This window comes from Ranitomeya variabilis, chromosome 5 (genome assembly GCF_051348905.1).
Source record: "Ranitomeya variabilis isolate aRanVar5 chromosome 5, aRanVar5.hap1, whole genome shotgun sequence".
In the NCBI taxonomy this organism is placed as follows: Eukaryota; Metazoa; Chordata; class Amphibia; order Anura; family Dendrobatidae; genus Ranitomeya; species Ranitomeya variabilis.
The window spans coordinates 584,573,913-584,596,702 of record NC_135236.1 but is presented as its reverse complement, the minus strand read 5'-3'; the positions used below and the strand labels follow the sequence as shown (position 1 = coordinate 584,596,702).

Genomic DNA, 22,790 nt, shown 5'->3' with positions numbered 1-22,790 from the left:
GGCTGACCATATATCTAATCCTAGCACCACAAATAGCAGCAGCCGGGGAACGTGCCTACGTTGGTTCTAGACGTCTCGCGCCAGCCGGAGAACTAACTAACCCTAGAAGGGAAAAGTTAGACCTTTCTTGCCTCCAGAGAAAAGACCCCAAAAGTTGGATACAAGCCCCCAACAAATAATAACGGTGAGGTAAGGAGAAAAGACAAATGTAAGAATGAACTAGATATTTAGCAAAGAGAGGCCCACTGACTAATAGCAGAATATAGTAAGATGACTTATACGGTCAGCAAAAACCCTATCAAAATTTCCACGCTGGATATTCAAGAACCCCCGAACCGTCTAACGGCCCGGGGGGAGAACACCAGCCCCCTAGAGCTTCCAGCTAAATCAGGAATCACATTTAGTACAAGCTGGACAAAAAATAAGAGCAATGCAAATAACCAAAAAACAAGGAAGCAGGACTTAGCTTAATTTTGCAAGATCCAGGACCAGCAGACAGGAGCAAACAGAAAGGAACTGATTACAACGATGCCAGGCACTGGACTGAGAATCCAGGAAGTTTATATAGCAACACCCCTGGACTAACGACCCAGGTGGGTGCCAAACTGAGGAAAGACAATCCCAGAGTCATATCACTAGTGACCACAAGAGGGAGCCAAAAAAGTCTAATTCACAACAGTACCCCCCTTTAAGGAGGGGTCACCGAACCCTCACCAAGACCACCAGGGCGATCAGGATGAGCAGCGTGAAAGGCACGAACTAAATCAGCCGCATGCACATCAGAGGCAACCACCCAGGAATTATCCTCCTGACCATAGCCCTTCCACTTGACCAGATACTGAAGCCTCCACCTGGAGAGACGAGAATCCAAGATCTTCTCCACCACGTACTCCAACTCGCCCTCAACCAACACCGGAGCAGGAGGCTCAACAGAAGGAACCACAGGTACAACGTACCACCGCAACAAAGACCTATGGAACACGTTGTGAATGGCAAACGACACCGGAAGATCCAAGCGAAAGGACACAGGATTAAGGATTTCCAATATCTTGTAAGGACCAATGAAGCGAGGCTTAAATTTAGGAGAGGAGACCTTCATAGGAACAAATCGAGAAGACAGCCATACCAAATCCCCAACACGAAGTCGGGGACCCACACCGTGGCGGCGGTTGGCAAAACGCTGAGCCTTCTCCTGTGACAACTTTAAGTTGTCCACCACATGATTCCAGATCTGCTGCAACCTATCCACCATGGAATCTACCCCAGGACAGTCAGAAGGCTCCACATGTCCCGAGGAAAAACGAGGATGGAAACCAGAGTTGCAAAAAAATGGCGAAACCAAAGTAGCGGAACTAGCCCGATTATTAAGGGCAAACTCAGCCAACGGCAAGAAGGTCACCCAATCATCCTGATCTGCAGAAACAAAACACCTCAAATAAGCCTCCAGAGTCTGATTATTTCGCTCCATTTGTCCATTAGTCTGAGGATGAAAGGCAGACGAAAACGACAAATCAATGCCCATCTTAGCACAAAAGGATCGCCAGAACCTGGAAACAAACTGCGATCCTCTGTCAAACACAATATTCTCAGGAATGCCGTGTAAACGAACCACATTCTGAAAGAACAAAGGAACCAGATCGGAAGAGGAAGGCAGCTTAGGCAAAGATACCAAATGGACCATCTTGGAAAAGCGATCACATACCACCCAGATGACAGACATGCCCTGAGACACCGGAAGATCTGAAATGAAATCCATGGAAATGTGTGTCCAAGGCCTCTTCGGGACAGGCAAGGGCAAGAGCAACCCGCTGGCACGAGAACAGCAAGGCTTAGCTCGAGCACAAGTCCCACAGGACTGCACAAATGACCGCACATCCCGTGACAAGGAAGGCCACCAAAAGGACCTAGCCACCAGATCTCTGGTGCCAAAAATTCCCGGATGCCCTGCCAACACCGAGGAATGAACCTCGGAAATGACTCTGCTGGTCCACTTATCAGGAACAAACAGTCTGTCAGGTGGACAAGAGTCAGGTCTACCAGCCTGAAATCTCTGCAACACACGTCGCAAATCCGGAGAAATGGCTGACAAGATAACTCCCTCTTTGAGAATACCAACTGGTTCTGCGACTCCAGGAGAGTCAGGCACAAAGCTCCTTGAAAGAGCATCAACCTTCACATTCTTTGAACCCGGTAAATACGAGACCACAAAGTCAAAACGGGAGAAAAACAATGACCAGCGGGCCTGTCTAGGATTCAGGCGTTTAGCAGACTCAAGATACATCAGATTTTTGTGATCAGTCAAGACCACCACACGATGCTTAGCACCCTCGAGCCAATGACGCCACTCCTCAAATGCCCACTTCATGGCTAACAACTCCCAATTGCCAACATCATAATTCCGCTCAGCAGGCGAAAACTTCCTAGAGAAAAAAGCACATGGTCTTATTACAGAGCAACCAGGGCCTCTGTGCGACAAAACGGCCCCTGCCCCAATCTCAGAAGCATCCACTTCAACCTGAAAGGGAAGTGAGACATCAGGCTGGCACAAAACAGGCGCCGAAGTAAACCGGCGCTTCAACTCTTGAAAAGCTTCCACGGCTGCAGGAGCCCAGTTAGCAACATCAGAACCTTTCTTGGTCATATCCGTCAAAGGTTTAACAACGCTAGAAAAATTAGCGATAAAACGACGGTAGAAGTTAGCAAAACCCAAGAACTTCTGAAGACTCTTAACTGACGTGGGTTGAGTCCAATCATGAATAGCTCAGACCTTGACTGGGTCCATCTCCACCGCAGAAGGGGAAAAAATAAAACCCAAAAAGGGAACCTTCTGTACTCCAAAGAGACACTTTGAGCCCTTAACAAACAAAGCATTCTCACGCAAAACCCGAAACACCATCCTGACCTGCTCTACATGCGAGTCCCAATCATCGGAAAAAAACAGAATATCATCCAGATAAACAATCATAAATTTATCCAGATACTTCCGGAAAATATCATGCATAAAGGACTGAAACACTGAAGGAGCATTAGAGAGCCCGAAAGGCATCACCAAGTACTCAAAATGACCTTCGGGCATATTAAATGCAGTTTTCCATTCATCTCCTTGCTTAATGCGCACAAGGTTGTACGCACCACGAAGATCTATCTTGGTGAACCACTTGGCACCTTTAATCCGGGCAAACAAGTCCGACAACAGAGGCAAAGGATACTGAAATTTAACAGTGATTTTATTCAGAAGCCGATAGTCAATACAAGGTCTCAAAGATCCGTCCTTCTTGGCCACAAAAAAAGAACCAAGAGGGGAAGAGGATGGACGGATATGCCCCTTCTCCAGAGATTCCTTGATATACGAATGCATTGCGGTATGCTCAGGTACAGACAGATTAAATAATCTTCCCTTAGGAAATTTACTACCTGGAATCAAATCTATAGCGCAGTCACAGTCCCTATGAGGAGGAAGAGCACTGGACCTGGACTCGCTGAATACATCCTGGTAATCAGACAAATACTCAGGAACTTCCGAAGGAGTAGAGGAAGCAATAGACACCGGCGGGGAATCACCATGAATTCCCTGACAGCCCCAACTTGACACAGACATTGCCTTCCAATCCAAGACTGGATTATGGGTCTGTAACCATGGCAGACCCAAAACGACCAAATCATGCATTTTATGCAGAACAAGAAAACGAATCACCTCCCGATGTTCAGGAGTCATGCACATGGTTACCTGTGTCCAAAACTGCGGTTTATTTTCCACCAATGGCGTAGCATCAATACCTCTAAGAGGGATAGGATTTACCAACGGCTCAAGAACAAAACCACAGCGCTTTGCAAACGACAGATCCATAAGACTCAGGGCAGCACCCGAATCCACAAACGCCATAACAGGGTAGGAGGACAATGAGCAAATTAAAGTCACAGACAAAATAAATTTAGGTTGCAAATTACCAATGGCGACAGGACTAACAACCCTAGTTAGGCGTTTAGAGCATGCTGATATAACATGTGTAGAATCACCGCAGTAAAAACACAACCCATTCTGACGTCTATGATTTTTCCGTTCATTTCTAGTCTGAATTCTACCACATTGCATTAAATCAGGTGTTTGTTCAGACAACACCACCAGAGGATTCGCGGCTTTGCGCTCCCGCAAACGCCGGTAAATTTGAATAGCCAGCGCCATGGAATCATTCAGACCTCTAGGAATGGAGAAACCCACCATCACATTCTTAATGGCTTCAGAAAGGCCATTTCTGAAATTTGCGGCCAGAGCACACTCATTCCACTGAGTAAGCACGGACCATTTCCGAAATTTTTGGCAATACACTTCAGCTTCATCCTGACCCTGAGAAATAGCCAGCAAGGCTTTTTCTGCCTGAATTTCAAGATTGGGTTCCTCGTAAAGCAATCCGAGCGCCATCAATATTTGCCAATGCCGGATCTCCTGGCGCTAACGAGAAGGCCCAATCCTGAGGGTCGCCCCGTAAGAAAGAGATAACAATTTTTACTTGCTGAGCTGAGTCTCCAGATGAACGGGGTCTCAGAGATAGAAACAATTTACAATTATTCCTAAAATTCCTAAACTTAAATCGGTCTCCAGAAAACAGTTCAGGAATAGGTATTTTAGGTTCAGACATTGGACTACTGGTAACAAAATCTTGTATGCCCTGCACACAAGCAGCAAGCTGATCCACACTTGTAATCAAAGTCTGGACATTTATGTCTGCAGCAAGCACAAGCCACTCAGAGGTAAAGGGGAGGAAAAAAGAGAGGAAAGAAAAAAAAAAAAAACTCAGACTTTCCTTTCTTGTAATCCCACTTCTGCAATGCAATAAACATTCAACCTTGGCCTGGCATACTGTTATGACCCCAATGGCAGAGGGTCTCAAAAGTACATACCAAGTCTGAAAACACAACAAAACAGCTCATAGGGCAGTGGTAACTGGGCTGACCATATATCTAATCCTAGCACCACAAATAGCAGCAGCCGGGGAACGTGCCTACGTTGGTTCTAGACGTCTCGCGCCAGCCGGAGAACTAACTAACCCTAGAAGGGAAAAGATAGACCTTTCTTGCCTCCAGAGAAAAGACCCCAAAAGTTGGATACAAGCCCCCAACAAATAATAACGGTGAGGTAAGGAGAAAAGACAAACGTAAGAATGAACTAGATATTTAGCAAAGAGAGGCCCACTGACTAATAGCAGAATATAGTAAGATGACTTATACGGTCAGCAAAAACCCTATCAAAATTTCCACGCTGGATATTCAAGAACCCCCGAACCGTCTAACGGCCCGGGGGGAGAACACCAGCCCCCTAGAACTTCCAGCAAAATCAGGAATCACATTTAGTACAAGCTGGACAAAAAATAAGAGCAATGCAAATAACCAAAAAACAAGGAAGCAGGACTTAGCTTAATTTTGCAAGATCCAGGACCAGCAGACAGGATCAAACAGAAAGGAACTGATTACAACAATGCCAGGCACTGGACTGAGAATCCAGGAAGTTTATATAGCAACACCCCTGGACTAACGACCCAGGTGGGTGCCAAACTGAGGAAAGACAATCCCAGAGTCATATCACTAGTGACCACAAGAGGGAGCCAAAAAAGTCTAATTCACAACACACGTGATGGTGTATCCGCGGCTTTTCTACATGCATTTGCATATTTCCCTTTAGGGATGGGGCAGTGTTCTGGATCACTGCGTTGAGAAACACGTGATGGTGTCTCTGCGGTGTTGGATGTTTTGATCTCCCCGAGGTCATTCATCCTTATGTTTATAGTCTTTTCACTAGGCACTTCTCCTAATAGCCAGTTTCCTACTCCACACTGATGAGGGGCAAATACCCTGAAACAGCTGTCTGTGGATGGATACCATGTTTTGGCATAGGTGGTTTTCCTTTATTGGATGCTGCCCTTCCCGTGGTTGTTCCTTCCCGGTGAAAGACCTGGCTATTCATTGCTTGCATTGAGAAACACGTGATGGTGTCTCTGCGGCTTTTCTACATTCATTTGCATATTTCCCTTTAGGGATGGGGGCAGTGTTCTGGATCACTGCGTTGAGAAACACGTGATGTTGTCTCCGCGGTGTTGGATGTTTTGATCTCCCTGAGGTCATTCATCCTTATGTTTATAATTTTTCAAAAAAGCACATATCTAAATTGATTTAAAAAAAATGAATACAAATCCTTCATATTTTTAGACAAGATTAAGATTTGTTTTAGAAATGTGCTTTCATTTTCTTTTGCTATACTGTAATAAATCAATAACTAGTTTTGTTTTTTCTCTTTTTCAGGGGGTTCTTGAAAATTTCATTGGCACAGCAATTTGTGGTGTTTTTTTTTGTTTATTTTCTGGCCAGCCACTAACTATTCTAAGCAGCACAGGACCTGTGCTTGTGTTTGAGAGGCTTTTATACAGTTTTAGCAAGTAGGTGCATTTATTTACACTTTTCAAATAATCACATTATTATCGCTGGATATGTTGTTTAGAGCAGTGCATCCTAAAGTATAAGGCATGCACTCAGCTACCCAATGAGATTCTGGCTTAACTCAATGCTAATGAGCTAATGATCTATACTGATCAGATGCAGGGCCAGTCTAAGACTAAATGATGCCTGTGCAAGATTGTCCATTGGTGCCCCAAACCATTGTTTTTCACTGAGATTCCCCAGGACACATGTGAGGGCTGGAAGATGCCTTTTATATCCTAGGAAAATGATTAAGACTTCCTTCAAACAGAGTAGTTTTTTTCCTGAAAAGATCCTATCCATATGTATAAGCTACTGCCAAATCTTATAACACAACTTCGGCTGCTGAAACTAATAAAGCACACATAATTTGCTACAGAACCTCAAAATATGTCCCTCAACTGCTGCGGTAACTCATAATATGCACCTACTCTGACGCATTACACCATAATACACTTCTCGGTTTCATTGATGTAGTACATTTTCATATGCATCCCAGCTGCTGTAGGACATGAATATACCTTATCTACTGCAAAATCTCTAGGTGTCTCTAGGTTTTCTGGTACCCAGGGAAATAATTCAGTTTGGTGCCTTCCCCAAAGTACATATGCGATTTGAACACTTAGTCACGTGCCGACGAACTGCTCTCCCTAATTCTCTCAATGTTCAGTGAAAAACTTAAAGAAGCAGGAAGAGAACTCGTCACGGGACCGATCGCATAGGAATGAAGTGGCCATGTGATGACTGCTGGAATCAGCAAGCAGACCTGAATTCTGACAGTGAGGATATTACACTCTGTTAGGATTTGCATGCTACAGGGCTTCATTTTATAATTAAAGGGGCTTATCCAGGTTTGCGATGATAGTCTGCAATCATTCTTACAGCGAATGCACTGTACACTTTTACGATTCTCCTTTGCCGATGGTAAGAGTGGATGGTCATGTCAGCACACGTATGTGATTTGTATACTTCTGGCCACTTTCTGACTAGACATGTCCGGCCTCACTCAATTAATTTTCGTTGAGTGAGACCACACATGTCTATTCGGCATGTGACTGCATGTATGCAAATCACCAGCACGAGAGAATTCTGACAGGGTGCAATGCGCACTGTGGGAAATCAGAAGTCTGCAGTCACATAGAATGACTGCAGACTAAGCACAAATTTGGGCAACCCATTTAATGATTCTAACATAAATAAAAGTATGAGAATTAGTATCACAAAAATTTTTACATCCAGGTACCTTTCTAGATGAATGACTCCAGATGCCATGACTTTTATCATCCACAGCTCTTCTCTGTAGACTTCCATCTTCTCCAGTCTTGTGCAGCACATCCCCACACAATGTCCATAAAGATAGCAGTTTCATTATAAAGCACCTGAATAAAAATATCTGCCCTATGGTGAGCCCCTGAATAAATAATTGCCCCTCACTATATTCCCTGCACAAAATATGACCCACACTGTCCCTCTTGTGGTACATGCCCTGCACACTGCACTCTCTTTTCCATATTGGGTCTCATCTTCACTCTGTGTCCCCCCATATAGGGCCCAGTCTATATACTATGCCCCCTCACCCCTCCCCCTCCCTGGCTGTGCCCTTACACTTTCCCCCGTGCTACCCCATGCATTACTCTATTCTGTGCCCAGTCATACTTTTGTCCCACCATACTGTCTCCTCACACTACTCCCCTCAATAGTCTCCTCAGACATTTCCCCCTCCCTCCTCATGCTGTTTACTCTCACATTCCTCCTTCTGGCCATCCTGTCTCCTCACAAATCCCTCCTGACTCCCCATTCTGTGTCTGCAATCATCACCCCCTTCACTCCCCATACTGCATTCACACCCATATTTCCCATTCTGTGTCTGCACCAATCCCAACACTCACCATACTGTGTCTGCACCCATCTCTCCCACTCACCATACTGTGAATCCACCCCTTCCCTTATATAGTTTCCTCATACATGTCCCTCATCTCCCCACTTGCCCCTCATACTGTGGCTTCAAATCTTTCCCGTTCTCCATATTGTGTCTGCACCTATCCCTCCATTGGTCCCCAAACTTGTGTCCTCATTAGTGATAATAATAATAATAATAATAATTTTTATTTATATAGCACCAACATATTCCGCAGCACTTTACAATTAAGCGGGGACATGTATAAACAATAAATTCGGTACGAGTTAAGACAATTTAAACAGTGACATTAGGAGTGAGGTCCCTGCTCTCAAGCTTGCAATCTACATGATGAGTGAGCATACTCGGTAATTACTTGCCCGGGATTATTTGGTGGGATCTCGGGTCCCCGTCCTGCATGTTTGACGCTCTTTAGAGCTCCAATCAACATGCAGGGATTGTCTGTCATGCACTGAAATGCCGCAGCCATCTTGGTTGTTGTATTACAGTGATTGGCTGGCCGCACAGCATCATCAGGTCTATATGAGACCCGGCGCCGCCCTGCTTGGCACAGTCACCTCCAGAATCAGACAGTTTAAGGAAATTTCCTGGTGAGATAGGGTCAGATTTGGGGGTTTATCAATTAGTGTGGGTATGCCATCATAGAATTTTAAAATCCAAATAAACCAACAGTCCTTCTAAGGACTAATTAAGGAGTATATACAGTTAGGTCCATATATATTTGGACAAAGACAACATTTTTTTAATTTTGGTTATAGACATTACCACAATGAATTTTAAACAAAACAATTCAGATGCAGTTGAAGTTCAGACTTTCAGCTTTCATTTGAGGGTATCCACATTAAAATTGGATGAAGGGTTTAGGAGTTTCAGCTCCTTAACCTGTGCCACCCTGTTTTTAAAGGGACCAAAAGTAATTGGACAATTGACTCCAAGGCTATTTCATGGAGAAGTGTGGGCAATCCCTTCAATATGTAATTCTCAATTAAGCAGATAAAAGGCCTGGAGTTGATTTGAGGTGTGGTGCTTGCATTTGAAAGGTTTTGCTGTTAAGTAAACATGCGGTCAAAGGAGCTCTCCATGCAGGTGAAACAAGCCATCCTTAAGCTGCGAAAACAGAAAAACCCATCCGAGAAATTGCTACATTATTAGGAGTGGCAAAATCTACAGTTTGGTACATCCTGAGAAAGAAAGAAAGCACTGGTGAACTCATCAATGCAAAAATACCTGGGCACCCACAGAAGACAACAGTGGTGGATGATCGCAGAATAATCTCCATGGTGAAGAGAAACCCCTTCACAACAGCCAACCAAGTGAACAACACTCTCCAGGAGGTCGGTGTATCAATATCCAAATCTACCATAAAGAGAAGACTGCATGAAAGTAAATACAGAGGGTTCACTGCATGGTGCAAGCCACTCATAAGCATCAAGAATAAAAAGGCTAGACTGGACTTTGCTAAAAAACATCTAAAAAAGCCAGCACAGTTCTGGAAGAACATTTTTTGGACAGATGAAACCAAGATCAACCTCTACCAGAATGATGGAAAGAGAAAAGTATGGCGAAGGCGTGGTACAGCTCACGGTCCAAAGCATACTACATTATCTGTAAAACACGGCGGAGGCAGTGTGATGGCTTGGGCATGCATGGCTGCCAGTGGCACTGGGTCACTAGTGTTTATTGATGATGTGACACAGGACAGAAGCAGCCGAATGAATTCTGAGGTCTTCAGAGACATACTGTGTGCTCAGAGCCAGCCAAATGCAGCCAAACTGATTGGTCGTCGTTTCATACTACAGATTGACACTGACCCAAAACATAAAGCTAAAGCAACCCAGGAGTTAATTAAAGCAAAGAAGTGGAATATTCTTGAATGGCCAAGTCAGTCACTTGATCTCAACCCAATTGAGCATGCATTTCACTTGTTAAAGACTAAACTTCAGACAGAGAGGCCCACAAACAAACAGCAACTGAAAACCACCGCAGTGAAGGCCTTGCAGAGCATCAAAAAGGAGGAAACATAGCGTCTGGTGATGTCCATGAGTTCAAGACTTCAGGCAGCCATTGCAAACAAAGGGTTTTCAACCAAGTACTAAAAATGAACATTTCATTAAAAATTATTGAATCTTGTCCAATTACTTTTGGTCCCTTTAAAAACAGGGTGGCACCTGTTAAGGAGTTGAAACTCCTAAACCCTTCATCCAATTTTAATGTGGATACCCTCAAATGAAAGCTGAAAGTCAGAACTTCAACTGCATCTGAATTGTTTTGTTTAAAATTCATTGTGGTAATGTCTATAACCAAAATTAGAAAAATGTTGTCTCTGTCCAAATATATATGGACCTAACTGTAGATTGTAGTGCTACGTAGGCAGGGGAGTGTATGTGGCTCTATACATATCAGTGCAAGGCCTGCAGGCACTGTATGTGGTTATATAGTTATCATTGCATATATCAAGAGGGTCCATTCCATTACTGTCTGCTGCTCCTGTCTATTACATATATTGACCGTATATACCTAGCCTCAGGTATCAGTGGCTAGGAATAATTTTTTTTTGCATCTTAATCCTGATAATTTTATTCCAAAGCAATCCAGAGCCCATGTTTTTTTTCCATTTGGTTGTTGGGACAGCAGAATACAGCCAGATCCTTTTCATAGTACAGTGTGAAAATCCAGCTATTTTTTTTTTTTTTTTTTAAACATAATTTTTATCAATTTTTTTTTAACATAGGATAGGATAACGTTATAGGATATAGCATCAGTAATGACACTGTAAATTACCAAAAGTACATAACAACTCTTACTTGTCCGACAACAGGTCTTCATAACTTTTTAAAATAGTATATAGATACATAGTTGGATCTCCGTCAATGCCTTGCAACACAAATGTTGGGGAAACAGTAAGAGGAAGAAAGGACAGACTAACTACATAGAAAGGTAATAGGGGAAGGAAGAGAATCTCTTTTTCTGTATTTTGCATTGTCAAGATTGTCATTTTATGGTAATATATGTTGTATCTTTAGTAGGCCTTAGGCTTCTTTCACACTTCAGTTGTTTGGCGTCAGTCAGCTCCGGCATCATGACGGATCGACAGATCCGTCAAAATTGTTGAGAAAACGGTTCTAACGGATCCGTTTTTGTGACTGACCAGTTACACTGTTCCGTCAAAAAAACGAATCCGTTAGAACCGTTGCTACCGTTTTTCCATCTGTTGTAACCGTTTTTTGATGGATCCGTTTTTTAAAAAGGGAGGATCTCAATGTGATTGGCTACTGGAAACTACTGGAAAACTATATATACTGTGTATTTACACCACATCTTTGAAAGGTTGTAGAGAAAGTGGCAAACATGGAAGGGGTGCTGGCGAATATTGTGAAGATATGTGCAGATTTCCCTTTTGAGGCAAATCGGTTGGCAGTCATCGTTCAAGACAAGGAGGAAGAAAGACTGCGCATCCTGCGGCAGCAGCTAAAGAGAAGGCTGTGGATCCATCCTATCACAGCCCAACGCATGACCCGTGGTGTTTATTCCACACTGTACATTGAATTGAGGGAAAATCCTCAAAACTTCTTCAGCTATGTGAGAATGAAAGCAGAAAATTTCGAAATTTTGTTGGGCCATGTGGAAGAATCTATACGGAGATGAGACACCCAGATGCGCTTCTCCATATCACCAGCGGAGCGTCTCATGGTGACTATTCGGTAAGTTATTTTTTTTTTAATGATTCTCATTCATCAGACTTATAACTGTAATGTTGTTTTTTGAAGTTTTTATTAATTATTGTATTTTCCTTTTGTTAACAGATTCCTTGCAACTGGAGAGTCGTTTTCATCCCTACATTTCCAGTTCAGGCTTGGGATATCCACAATCTCAGGAATCATCAGAGAGACCTGCCGGGCATTGTGGGAGTACTTTAAAGCGGAATACATTCCAGAGCTATCACAGGAGAGGTGGCTGGAGATTGCCCACAATTTTGAACAAATATGCCAGTTCCTAAATTGTGTCGGAGCAGTCGATGGGAAGCATATAAGGATCGTCAAACCTTCTGGCTCTGGATCAGAATTTTACAACTACAAAAAGTACTTCTCAATTGTATTGATGGCCATAGCCGACGCACACTGCAAGTTTATCGCTGTGGATATTGGTGAGTATGGACGCGCAAATGACTCCCAGATTTTTAAAACTTCACCAATGGGGCGTCGTTTGTATGGAGAGACATTTGACTTTCCACCGCCTAGACCTCTCCCTGGAACCACCGGTCCACCCTTATTATTTGTGTGCGTTGGAGATGATGCCTTCCAGCTTTCCCTACACTTGCTTAAACCCTATGGAAGTAGTGGACTGACCCAGTGGAAGAAAATTTTTAATTATCGCTTAACCAGAGCACGAAGAGTTGTGGAATGTGCCTTTGGCATCTTAACTGCTAAATGGAGAATCCTACTACCTGCAATTAAACTGCAGACTGACACTGTTGATGACGTGGTGAAGGCTTGCGTGGTACTTCACAATTTTGTTTTATCCAAAGAACATGTTTCCCTGGAGGCAGAGGCGTAGCTAGGGTTTCAACTTAGGGGGGGCGAAACATCTGCGTGGGCCCCTAACCAGCTAACCCTGATTACAGCTACGGTTGCGCACTCTTATTGTGAATATAGGGGAACCTCAGAATGACCCTACTGTTATTGAAAATAAATCTATATACAAAAACGAACATTGACGTTACCGCCATATTGGACCATATGCACAATAATAATGTCCCCTAAGTTCCCCCATGTACTGCTCCATTATACACAGTATCGTGAGCTTAAAGCTTCCCTATACACAGTATAAGGCCCCCACAGCTCCCCTATACACAGTATGATGATTCTATAACTCCCCTATACACAGTATGATGTTCTCACTGCTCCCCTCTACACAGTATACCACTGCTCCCCTATAGATAGTATGAGCCCAATGCTCCCCTATACACAGTATAATGCTGACAGAACTCCACTATAGAAAGTATAATGCCCCCCAGAGCTCCCCTATATACAGTGTAATGGGCCAACAGCTCCCATATGCACAATATGCCTTCACAGTTCCCTATACACAGTATGATGGGTCCACAGCTCCCTATACACAGTATGATGAGCCCGCAGCTCCCTTATACACAGTATGATGGGCCCGCAGCTCCCTTATACACAGTATGATGGATCCGCAGCTCCCTTATACACAGTATGATGAGCCCACAGCTCCCTTATACACAGTATGATGGACCCGCAGCTTCCATATACACAGTATGATGGGCCCGCAGCTCCCTTATACACAGTATGATGGGCCCGCAGCTCCCTTATACACAGTATGATGGGCCCACAGCTCCCGTATACACAGTATGATGGGCCTGCAGCTCCCTTATACACAGTATGATGGGCCCGCAGCTCCCTTATACACAGTATGATGGGCCCGCAGCTCCCTTATACACAGTATAATGGGCCCGCAGCTCCCTTATACACAGTATGATGGGCCCGCAGCTTCCTTATGCACAGTATGATGGGCCCGCAGCTCCCTTATACACAGTATGATGGGCCCGCAGCTTCCTTATACACAGTATGATGGGCCCGCAGCTCCCTTATACACAGTATGATGGACCCGCAGCTCCCGTATAAACAGTATGATGGATCCGCAGCTCCCTTATACACAGTATGATGGACCCGCAGCTCCCATATACACAGTATGATGGACCCGCAGCTCCCTTATACACAGTATGATGGGCCCACAGCTCCCGTATAAACAGTATGATTGGCCCACAGCTCCCGTATACACAGTATGATGGACCCGCAGCTCCCTTATACACAGTATGATGGACCCGCAGCTCCCATATACACAGTATGATGGACCCGCAGCTCCCTTATACACAGTATGATGGGCCCGCAGCTCCCTTATACACAGTATGATGGGCCCACAGCTCCCGTATAAACAGTATGATTGGCCCAGAGCTCCCGTATACACAGTATGATGGGCCCGCAGCTCCCATATACACAGTATGATGGACCCGCAGCTCCCTTATACACAGTATGATAGGCCCACAGCTCCCGTATAAACAGTATGATTGGCCCACAGCTACCGTATACACAGTATTATGGGCCCGCAGCTCCCGTATTCACAGTATGATGGGCCCGCAGCTCCCTGTCATGATTTGGATGCCCCGGCCATTTACTCATCCTCCGGCGTATTCACTATTTTGTGGCACTGCTGCAGTGTCGCTGCTCAAACTTGTGAGCGCAGCTTCTGACAGGCCAGAAGTGAGAAGCTATGTCACAAGCGCTCAATGTAAGACTATGAGGCTATGTGCACTTGTTGCAGATTCGTGTGCGGATTTACCGCGGATTTCCTAAGTTTTTTGTGCTGATTTCACCTGCGTTTTACCACCTGCGGATTCCTATACAGGAGCAGGTGCAAAACGCTGCAGAATCCGCACAAAATTGACAAATACAACGCATCGTTTCTGCGCTGTATTTTCCGCACCATGGGCACTGCGGATTTGGTTTTCCATAGGTTTACATGGCACTGTAAACCAGATGGAAAACTGCTGCAGATACGCAGCGGCCAATCCGCACCGTGTGCACATAGCCTGAGAGTGAGAAAGAGGCCAGAACGAGGCTCCCACAGACTCACATTGATTAGTGACCTCTGCGCTGCTCCATGAAACACTGGAGCCTCGGACAGGTCACAAACTGCAGGAGACGGAGCCGAGCAGAGACTAAAACAGATGAAAATGCCAGAAGGTGAGTATCAGACAGGGGGCAGGGGACGGGGATTGTCAGCACCGCTCCAGCAATGAGATAAATAATAATGCTGGAGTGGTGCTGTAAATGTGATGCAGCTCTTGGTTACTATATGGGGGCTCCTTATACTAATACTCATAAAAGACCCAGGTGGTACGTATCAAAGGCCCCCTAACCCCATCTCCAGCCTCCCCACACAGCAAATATCACATGATGGAGTACATATAATATCATAACTAAACATTATAATATTCAGCCTCCAGCGCCCTGTCCCCCATCCCCCACTTCAACCCCAATACCCCCATCATCTCACATCCACCCCTCAGTGCCCTGTCCCACCTCACCCACCTTCTGCCCTCACAGCACCCAAATGGTCTCACATTCACCCCCCAGTACCCTGTTCCCCCCTCACTCACTTTCAGCCCCCACAATACCCCAACGGTCTCACACTGAAATACCTGAATTTAATAAACCTAATAAGCTCCATCCCCACTTACTGGTAAAGTTTGCACTGCAGGACCAGGAAGTGTAAGTGAAATGCAGGGTGTGGGCACTAGGACCCAGCGTGCCTGAGCCAACCCCAGCGTGCACAGAGTGAGGAAAACTGCAGCCAGGAAAAGCTTCATGATCAGGTCGGAGGGGCGAAACCATTCACTGCAGGGGGGAGACTACAGCCGACCACTGTACTAGCAGCGTGCAGAGTCTCCATCAGACAGGAGCAGACATTATACTCCTCTGCTTCTATGCGGTGTTCTGCCTCGGCACAGAAGTGGCCCTGGCTCCCAGTGGGCCCCTTCATGTGACAGGGCCCGGGGCGATGGCCCCCTCTGTCCCCCCAGTAGCTACGCTACTGCCTGGAGGATAATGTGTCACAAGTTTTCGCAGTCCAGTAGCAGTCTCCAGAATGTGGGACAATTTTGCAGACTACTTCATGTCTCCTCAAGGATCAGTTGACTGGCAGTACGAAATGGTGTAAAAAAAAATTTTTTTCACACTTGTAAACATACCATGTTTTTTGTTTTGTTCCAAAACCTTTTGTACTTTAACCTCGCAGTATTGTATGTTTTGAAACGGTACCCCTTTACACAATTTCTACTGTTACTTTTACCATAATCTTGGTGGTTTTTATACAGTTTAAAAAAAAAAAGGAAAGACAATAAAATTGTTTTTAAACCAAAAAAAGTTTTATTTATTACACGTTTATTACAGGTTCTCATAATTTGGGGTGAAGATAGTAGCGGAGGGGCTGACAGGGCGGACCATGTCGATAGTGGGGGACAGGACATCACGGGGAGGAACAAAAGTGGAATGGGTGGTGAAAACATGAGGTTGGGCAGGGAGTTGAGGTAAAGATGTTGTCTGTGGGAGGTATGGTGAAGGTGTTGGTGGGATTGGGAACGGTGAAGTTAAAGGGGAAGAATGGAAAGGGGAAGGTAGGTACTGGGAAATACTGAGGGGGGAAGGAATGAATGGCGAAGGAGTAGAAGTAGGATGGACGGGAGGAGGATGGACGGGAGGAGGATGGATGAGAGGATAGACTGCAGAGACACGTGTGTCGTAAACAGTGCATTCCCCCCTTCCCACCGATCCCGTAATGAAACGCAGACAGCCTGGATGGGTTGAACAGGTCGGTCACAGTTTATTAATTTGATAAGCAGAGAAGGGCAACTACAAGTCATAACGGACTCATCGCTGAATGCCCTGGCAGTGACCACCAGGCGAGCAAGCCGATGAGCGGTTACAAACCTTTACCACCTCTACACTACCGCTGTGACGTAATAAGAATTATTATTATATACTATTTTATTTTTTTAAATGTTTTACCAACCGTTGCGCAGTACGTTCATGAGTATATAAGGGAGGGAGGGTGGGACAACCGCTTCCATTGTCAGCCGGGGAGAAAGAGGGAAGCACTGACCCCAGCACCTGAATTTAACCCCCGAGGGTGTGGCTGGACGCTCCTTCCTCTTTCTTCCCGTTGGTCAGTTGGGCGTCCCAATCATGGCGTCACCTGGGGAGTAGTGGGAGGGGGGAATTGGGCACTGCACAGGGTTTACTTATAGCTTTAACCCTATGTGCTCTGCAGTCAGAGGCACATTCCTTAATCAGTACTGTGCTTGCCAGACTGCAGAGACACGTGTGTCGTAAACAATGCATTCCCCCCTTTCCACCGATCCCGTAATGAAACGCAGACAAGCCTGGATGGGTTGAACAGGTTGGTCACAGTTTATTAATTTGATAAGCAGAGAAGGGCAATTACAAGTCATAAAGGACTCATCGCTGAATGCCCCGGCAGTGACCACCAGGCGAGCAAGCCGATGAGCGGTTACAAACCTTTAGGGTATGTGCACACGTTGCGGATTCTGCTGCGGATTTTTCCGCAGCGGATTTTGAAAATCCGCAGTGCAAAACCACTGCGGTTTTCACTGCGGATTTTCCTGTGGTTTCTTCTGCGGATTCCTCTGTGGGTTTTCAACTGCACTTTCCTATTGGTGCAGGTTGAAAACCGCTGCGGAATCCACAGAAAGAAGTGACATGCTACTTCTTTTTTTCCGCAGCGTTTCCACGTGGAATTTTCCGCAGCATGTGCACTGCGGTTTTTGTTTTCCATAGGGTAACATTGTACTGTACACCGCATGGAAAACTGCTGCGGATCCGCAGCGTCGGATCCGCAGCAAAAACCGCAACGTGTGAACATAGCCAAACCCCCTCTACACTACCACCATGGAGGATCATTTGTATGATCTACACAGGACTCCGACCCCCACCCAACATCATTAGGGCCTGTTCAACTCCATCCTGCAAGCCTGACATAAATATGGAGAGACCAATGTCCGAGAGGTGAATGCCGTCCGGTCTCAGCAGAGCTGAGTTATCTCCTTCCAGCTCGTTGTGTCGAACAACGATGCTATCTTTCCCTTTTGTAAATTTTGCCCGTCCTTGAATTCTCAGTGGCTTTTGCCAATACCATATCCGGTAATAAGCAGATAAAACACTGTCTGCTGACATCACTGTACGGGGCGCAGCACCTTTCCGCTTTCTCCGATCATTACCTCTGAAGTTCGGCTCTTTTGCTTACCCAGTAGATATAAGAATGGCTTAATGCCCAAACTGCGGGCTTAGAGATGCCTGTAAGAGACAAGATGTGTTAAGGTACCTTCACACTAAGCGACTTTGCAGCGAGAACGACGACGATCCGTGACGTTGCAGCGTCCTGGATAGCGATCTCGTTGTGTTTGACACGCAGCAGCGATCTGGATCCTGCTGTGATATCGTTGGTCGGAGCTAGAAGTCCAGAACTTTATTTCGTCGCTGATCACCTGCTGTCATCGCTGGATCAGTGTGTGTGACACTGATCCAGCGATGTGTTCACTTGTAACCAGGGTAAATATCGGGTTACTAAGCGCAGGGCCGTGCTTAGTAACCCAATATTTACCCTGGTTACCATTGTGCTCTGCTTTACGGCCGGTCGGCGCTGACACATTCAGTGCAGGGAAGCTGCCGGCGGGGGACGTGACAGACATCAGAAGGTGAGTATGTAGTGTTTTTTTTTTCCTTTATAATGGTAACCAGGGTAAATATCGGGTTACTAAGCGCGGCCCTGCGCTTAGTAACCCGATGTTTACCCTGGTTACCCAGGTGCTGCAGGGGGACTTCGGCATCGTTGAAGACAGTTTCAACGATGCCGAAGTCGTTCCCCTGATCGTTGGTCGCTGGAGAGAGCTGTCTGTGTGACAGCTCCCCAGCGACAACACAACGACTTACCAACGATTGCATCGCTGGTCGTGATCGTTGGTAAGTCGTTTAGTGTAACGGTACCTTTACTCGAGCAAATCAGGTCATATATCTGGCGAAACATGAGGATTTACGGCGGCCCATTGTCTGCACTTCGGTCTGCGATAGTTTTGGCAGCAGCTGCTTTTTATCAGGAAAGAATGTGTCATGTTCCTTTTGGATTGACGATGGGCTTTTTTTTTTTTGGCACTGTTTATAAGTTTGCTTGAAATTGATATCTGATAAGAGGGGACCTCCCTGTGAGAGAAAATTCTGCTTGTATTTATTATTACTGCGTAGCACTTGACTATTTTTTTTTTTTTGTGGGCATATTGATCCGTCGGATGAGTTAAATGGGACCTATGTGCCTCTACCGGCGGGATCGCATTTTGGGTTTGAGAACGCAATTGTACGAAGCGTTGCTGCAAATGACTAATTCCTCGTTGATTAAACCACCTCCAGATTTTTTTTTTTTTTAATTATTCTTCCACTGCAACAAATCGCTAATGCGCAGTGCGCTGAAAACTAAGCGATAGCGAGGGCTGCTGATATGAGGATAGCCTGATGTTGCGACGTGCTACTGATGAGGAGATTGTGATATGCAATAGTCTCAAAGATATAGTGCGAAGGCATTCCAGACTGGTTGAAACCTCCGGCCTTTTACGGCTTGTTTGATAAAAAGGGGATTTAGTAACGTCCACCCAGCCCGCTAAATTGAAATAAAAAGGCTAAATAACATTGCGACGATGTACCCGATCCAACTCTTTCCCTGATTCATATATTCTACGCACACCTCGTATCTCACACTTATCGACTGGCCTACCTTGAGTTAGAGAGCAACACTCTTCCCGAGCCTAACCATAGACCTGACAGGTAGCCGCTGTAGCCGAAGCGCGGATTAAGGGCACCGGTGATTTGCGCTGAATCACCTATGGATGAAACAAACTGGGCACCCGATGGTTGTGCTATATGAACGGTAAAATTTGGGTTAACGAGATTATCGTCTATGTTCGACATTACTATGGCTCGACACCGGTTGTTGTTATTGAAGCGTAGTCGAGCTAGCCAGCGTCAAAGAGGTAATAAAGGTGGGGATGTAGAAGACATATTGGTTAAGGGTGTTTTAGGTTCCTAGACTTTTCGTTAAAATTGGATGTCTGTGTTTTTTGACAGAGTACCCCATTGCTCCACTGAAGATACGATTGCAAAATTTCTAACAGGGCTGGCTCACGGTCCTAGCTTGCTGTGGTCCGTAATCATGGCTAGCTGCCTTAGTGCTCTTGGTTTTTGTAGATTGCTTCCCCCTGCCACGAGGTCCTTGCTTGACGTCTCTTGTGCTATGACGCAGGTATGGGCATTGTAGATTTGAAGGAAACCATTGTAGGGTTGTAGGAATGTTTTTTAGACTAGTAAGTCTGTACGGCCCGTCTGGGCATGCTCTTTGCTGCCAGTGATAATCAGTGAGAGAAGGCACTGGCGACCGCCGTTTCGTGGCAAATGTCAGCAAACCCAGTAAGGACTGCATGTGTTGGAGGGTGACTTCTTCAACTTTACCGAGACACAAAATGGAACTCAGTAGGCAGATATCAAATTTATAGTGTTGATTAACCTTGCAATCTAACAGGTGGAAGCGTTACGGGTGCACGGGTACTAGGCGGAATGCAGACTATGTCGGGCTTTGCCAGCGAGGCACAAGCCCAGCTTTGTTTAATCCACCTCTTGCTGAAAGACCCAAATGTCACGGAAAGTTTATCATGGGGGGGGTCTTGCCCAGTCAGCCAATTCACCTTAAGGGGGTAGTTGATATTTTAAGTGATTTTATTTTATTTATCCATTTTTTAATTATGCATAATGGTGAGATTCTTAGTATTTTTGAACGGCAAAACGGGAAGGGGGGGCTCACGTTCTACCTAGTTCTTCCTATTGTTGGATCTGTTGATGTAACATTTAGGGAAAAATCGGCAGATTTTAGGTTACTGGATATTTCAAGTATTTGTTGAAGAAACCGTATGTAAAGCTGGAGTTTAATTGATGACTGCTATTTTCTGGTTAGAGATATGTCAAGCCCATTAATAATCTCATTTTCTTGTCCTCTGAGCTCATCCCCAGGGACCTGTATTCATTGTCCGCATCGTGAACCATATTTCCCCGTTCTCCAGGTCCACGTCGGGGACCATTGTATGAAAACACTCACCGCTATCCGATTCTGGCAGAGTGACTCCCATTGATGGAGGAACTCCTGCTCCAGTGCAGTTCGTTCTCCTTTGCAGTAAAAGCCTCGTTCGGCATTGATTTATCATTGATTCATTATTGATGTTGTAACTGCCTTTTTCGGCATTGATTCAAGTAACTGCCTCGTTCGGCATTAATTCATTACTGATTATACCATGCACGCCGATTGTGTGTCGCAGGAGGAGTGACATCCGACAATGGAGGAACTCAGACTCCTGTGTAGATCATTTGTAGACCCTTCGGTTGATGGATGAAATCCGGCTCCTGTTGGTTGGACTGGCTGGTAGAGACCTGGGTAAAGATTCACTCCAGCTGTCAGTCAGTGATGGAACAACAAAAGAAAGAAGGACAGCAGCCATAACGTCCCATATAAAAATCAAACTTTATTACATAATGTTAAAACCACCAGATACAGTACAAATGATGCATAAAGGGGAGAAACCGGTGTACTCCTAGCAACCAAAACGGGCAAGATCACCCATACTGAACCTGCCTGAACCTAATAGTGTGCCTCTATTCCAGTGAGCTGTGTATATAGTTGTACAGTTCCCACATTGCACCCACCCCCTGAGGAAGGAGCTGCCCGCTCCAAAACGCGCGTCGGGGTCGGGCTTGGTCACCCAACTGTCCTGTCAGTCCGGCATATTGCAGGTATGATTTTATGGTGAGCTGTTATTCTTTTGTATGCTGTGGCATTTCGCCAGTATTGTTATCATTCCCCATGCGGCGGCATTATGCTAATATTGTTATGTTTAGCAGCTGGGGGGGCATTCCCGACATAGAGGCACACTATTAGGTTCAGGCAGGTTCAGTATGGGTGATCTTGCCCGTTTTGGTTGCTAGGAGTACACCGTTTTCTCCCCTTTATGCATCATTTGTACTGTATCTGGTGGTTTTAACATTATTTAATAAAGTTTGATTTTTATATGGGACGTTATGGCTGCTGTCCTTTCTTTTGTTGTTTCAGTTATGTTTGGTAGCTAGTCCCTATTGGTCCTCTATGCATATTTGGTACTAGTAGCCGTTAATTTTCATATGTACAATCTTTGTATATGGCTTTAATATGCTTGCTTCAATAACGTTTCTAAGTCAGTGATGGAGCACGGTGACTTGCCAATATCAAAACACTCACCGCTGTCAAATGCAGGCCGAGTGTCTCCCGGGTGGTGGAGGAACTCCGGCTCCCGATGTCAAAATGGGGCGAGTCAGCCGGTGGACCAGCGCCCTGATAGTGGATGCTAATTCTCCTTCCCCTGTGATGTGTATTGCGCGGTGCTCACCGAATTCAGAGCTCTTACCGCTGTCTGACGCAGGCTCAGTGTCTCCCAGTGGTGGAGGTACTCCGACTCCCATCGTAGCGACAACTTGTTGGCGGGAAGCCCAGGGAGGTGGAGATGTGGTTCCCTGGCCGTTAGCCAAAGCCGCCGCACGTGGCTGCACACAGCCGTGTGCTGGGGCGAGAGTGACTCTTCCATCTTCCGATGTGGTGGTACATTGTTGATGTTGGCCGGTAGCCCGGGGACATGAGGGTGGGTATCCCCTGATGGTAGCCGAGATTGGGGCACATGACGGTGATGGCTCGTCATGTGGCTGAGCGGATACCGCTGTTGGTGACGCTCCCTGTTGTGAATTCTGCT

At 45.6% G+C, this 22,790-nt stretch overlaps 1 protein-coding gene across 1 annotated transcript in view; it reads left to right on the top strand.

The window, feature by feature from the left end:
• Positions 1-22,790, top strand: part of SLC4A9 (solute carrier family 4 member 9) — a 1,224,185-nt gene that overhangs the window by 656,145 nt on the left and 545,250 nt on the right. The window contains exon 10 of the mRNA XM_077265989.1: positions 6,295-6,428. Coding sequence (XP_077122104.1) covers positions 6,295-6,428 — 134 coding nt within the window. The remainder of the gene's footprint in view (positions 1-6,294; positions 6,429-22,790) is intronic.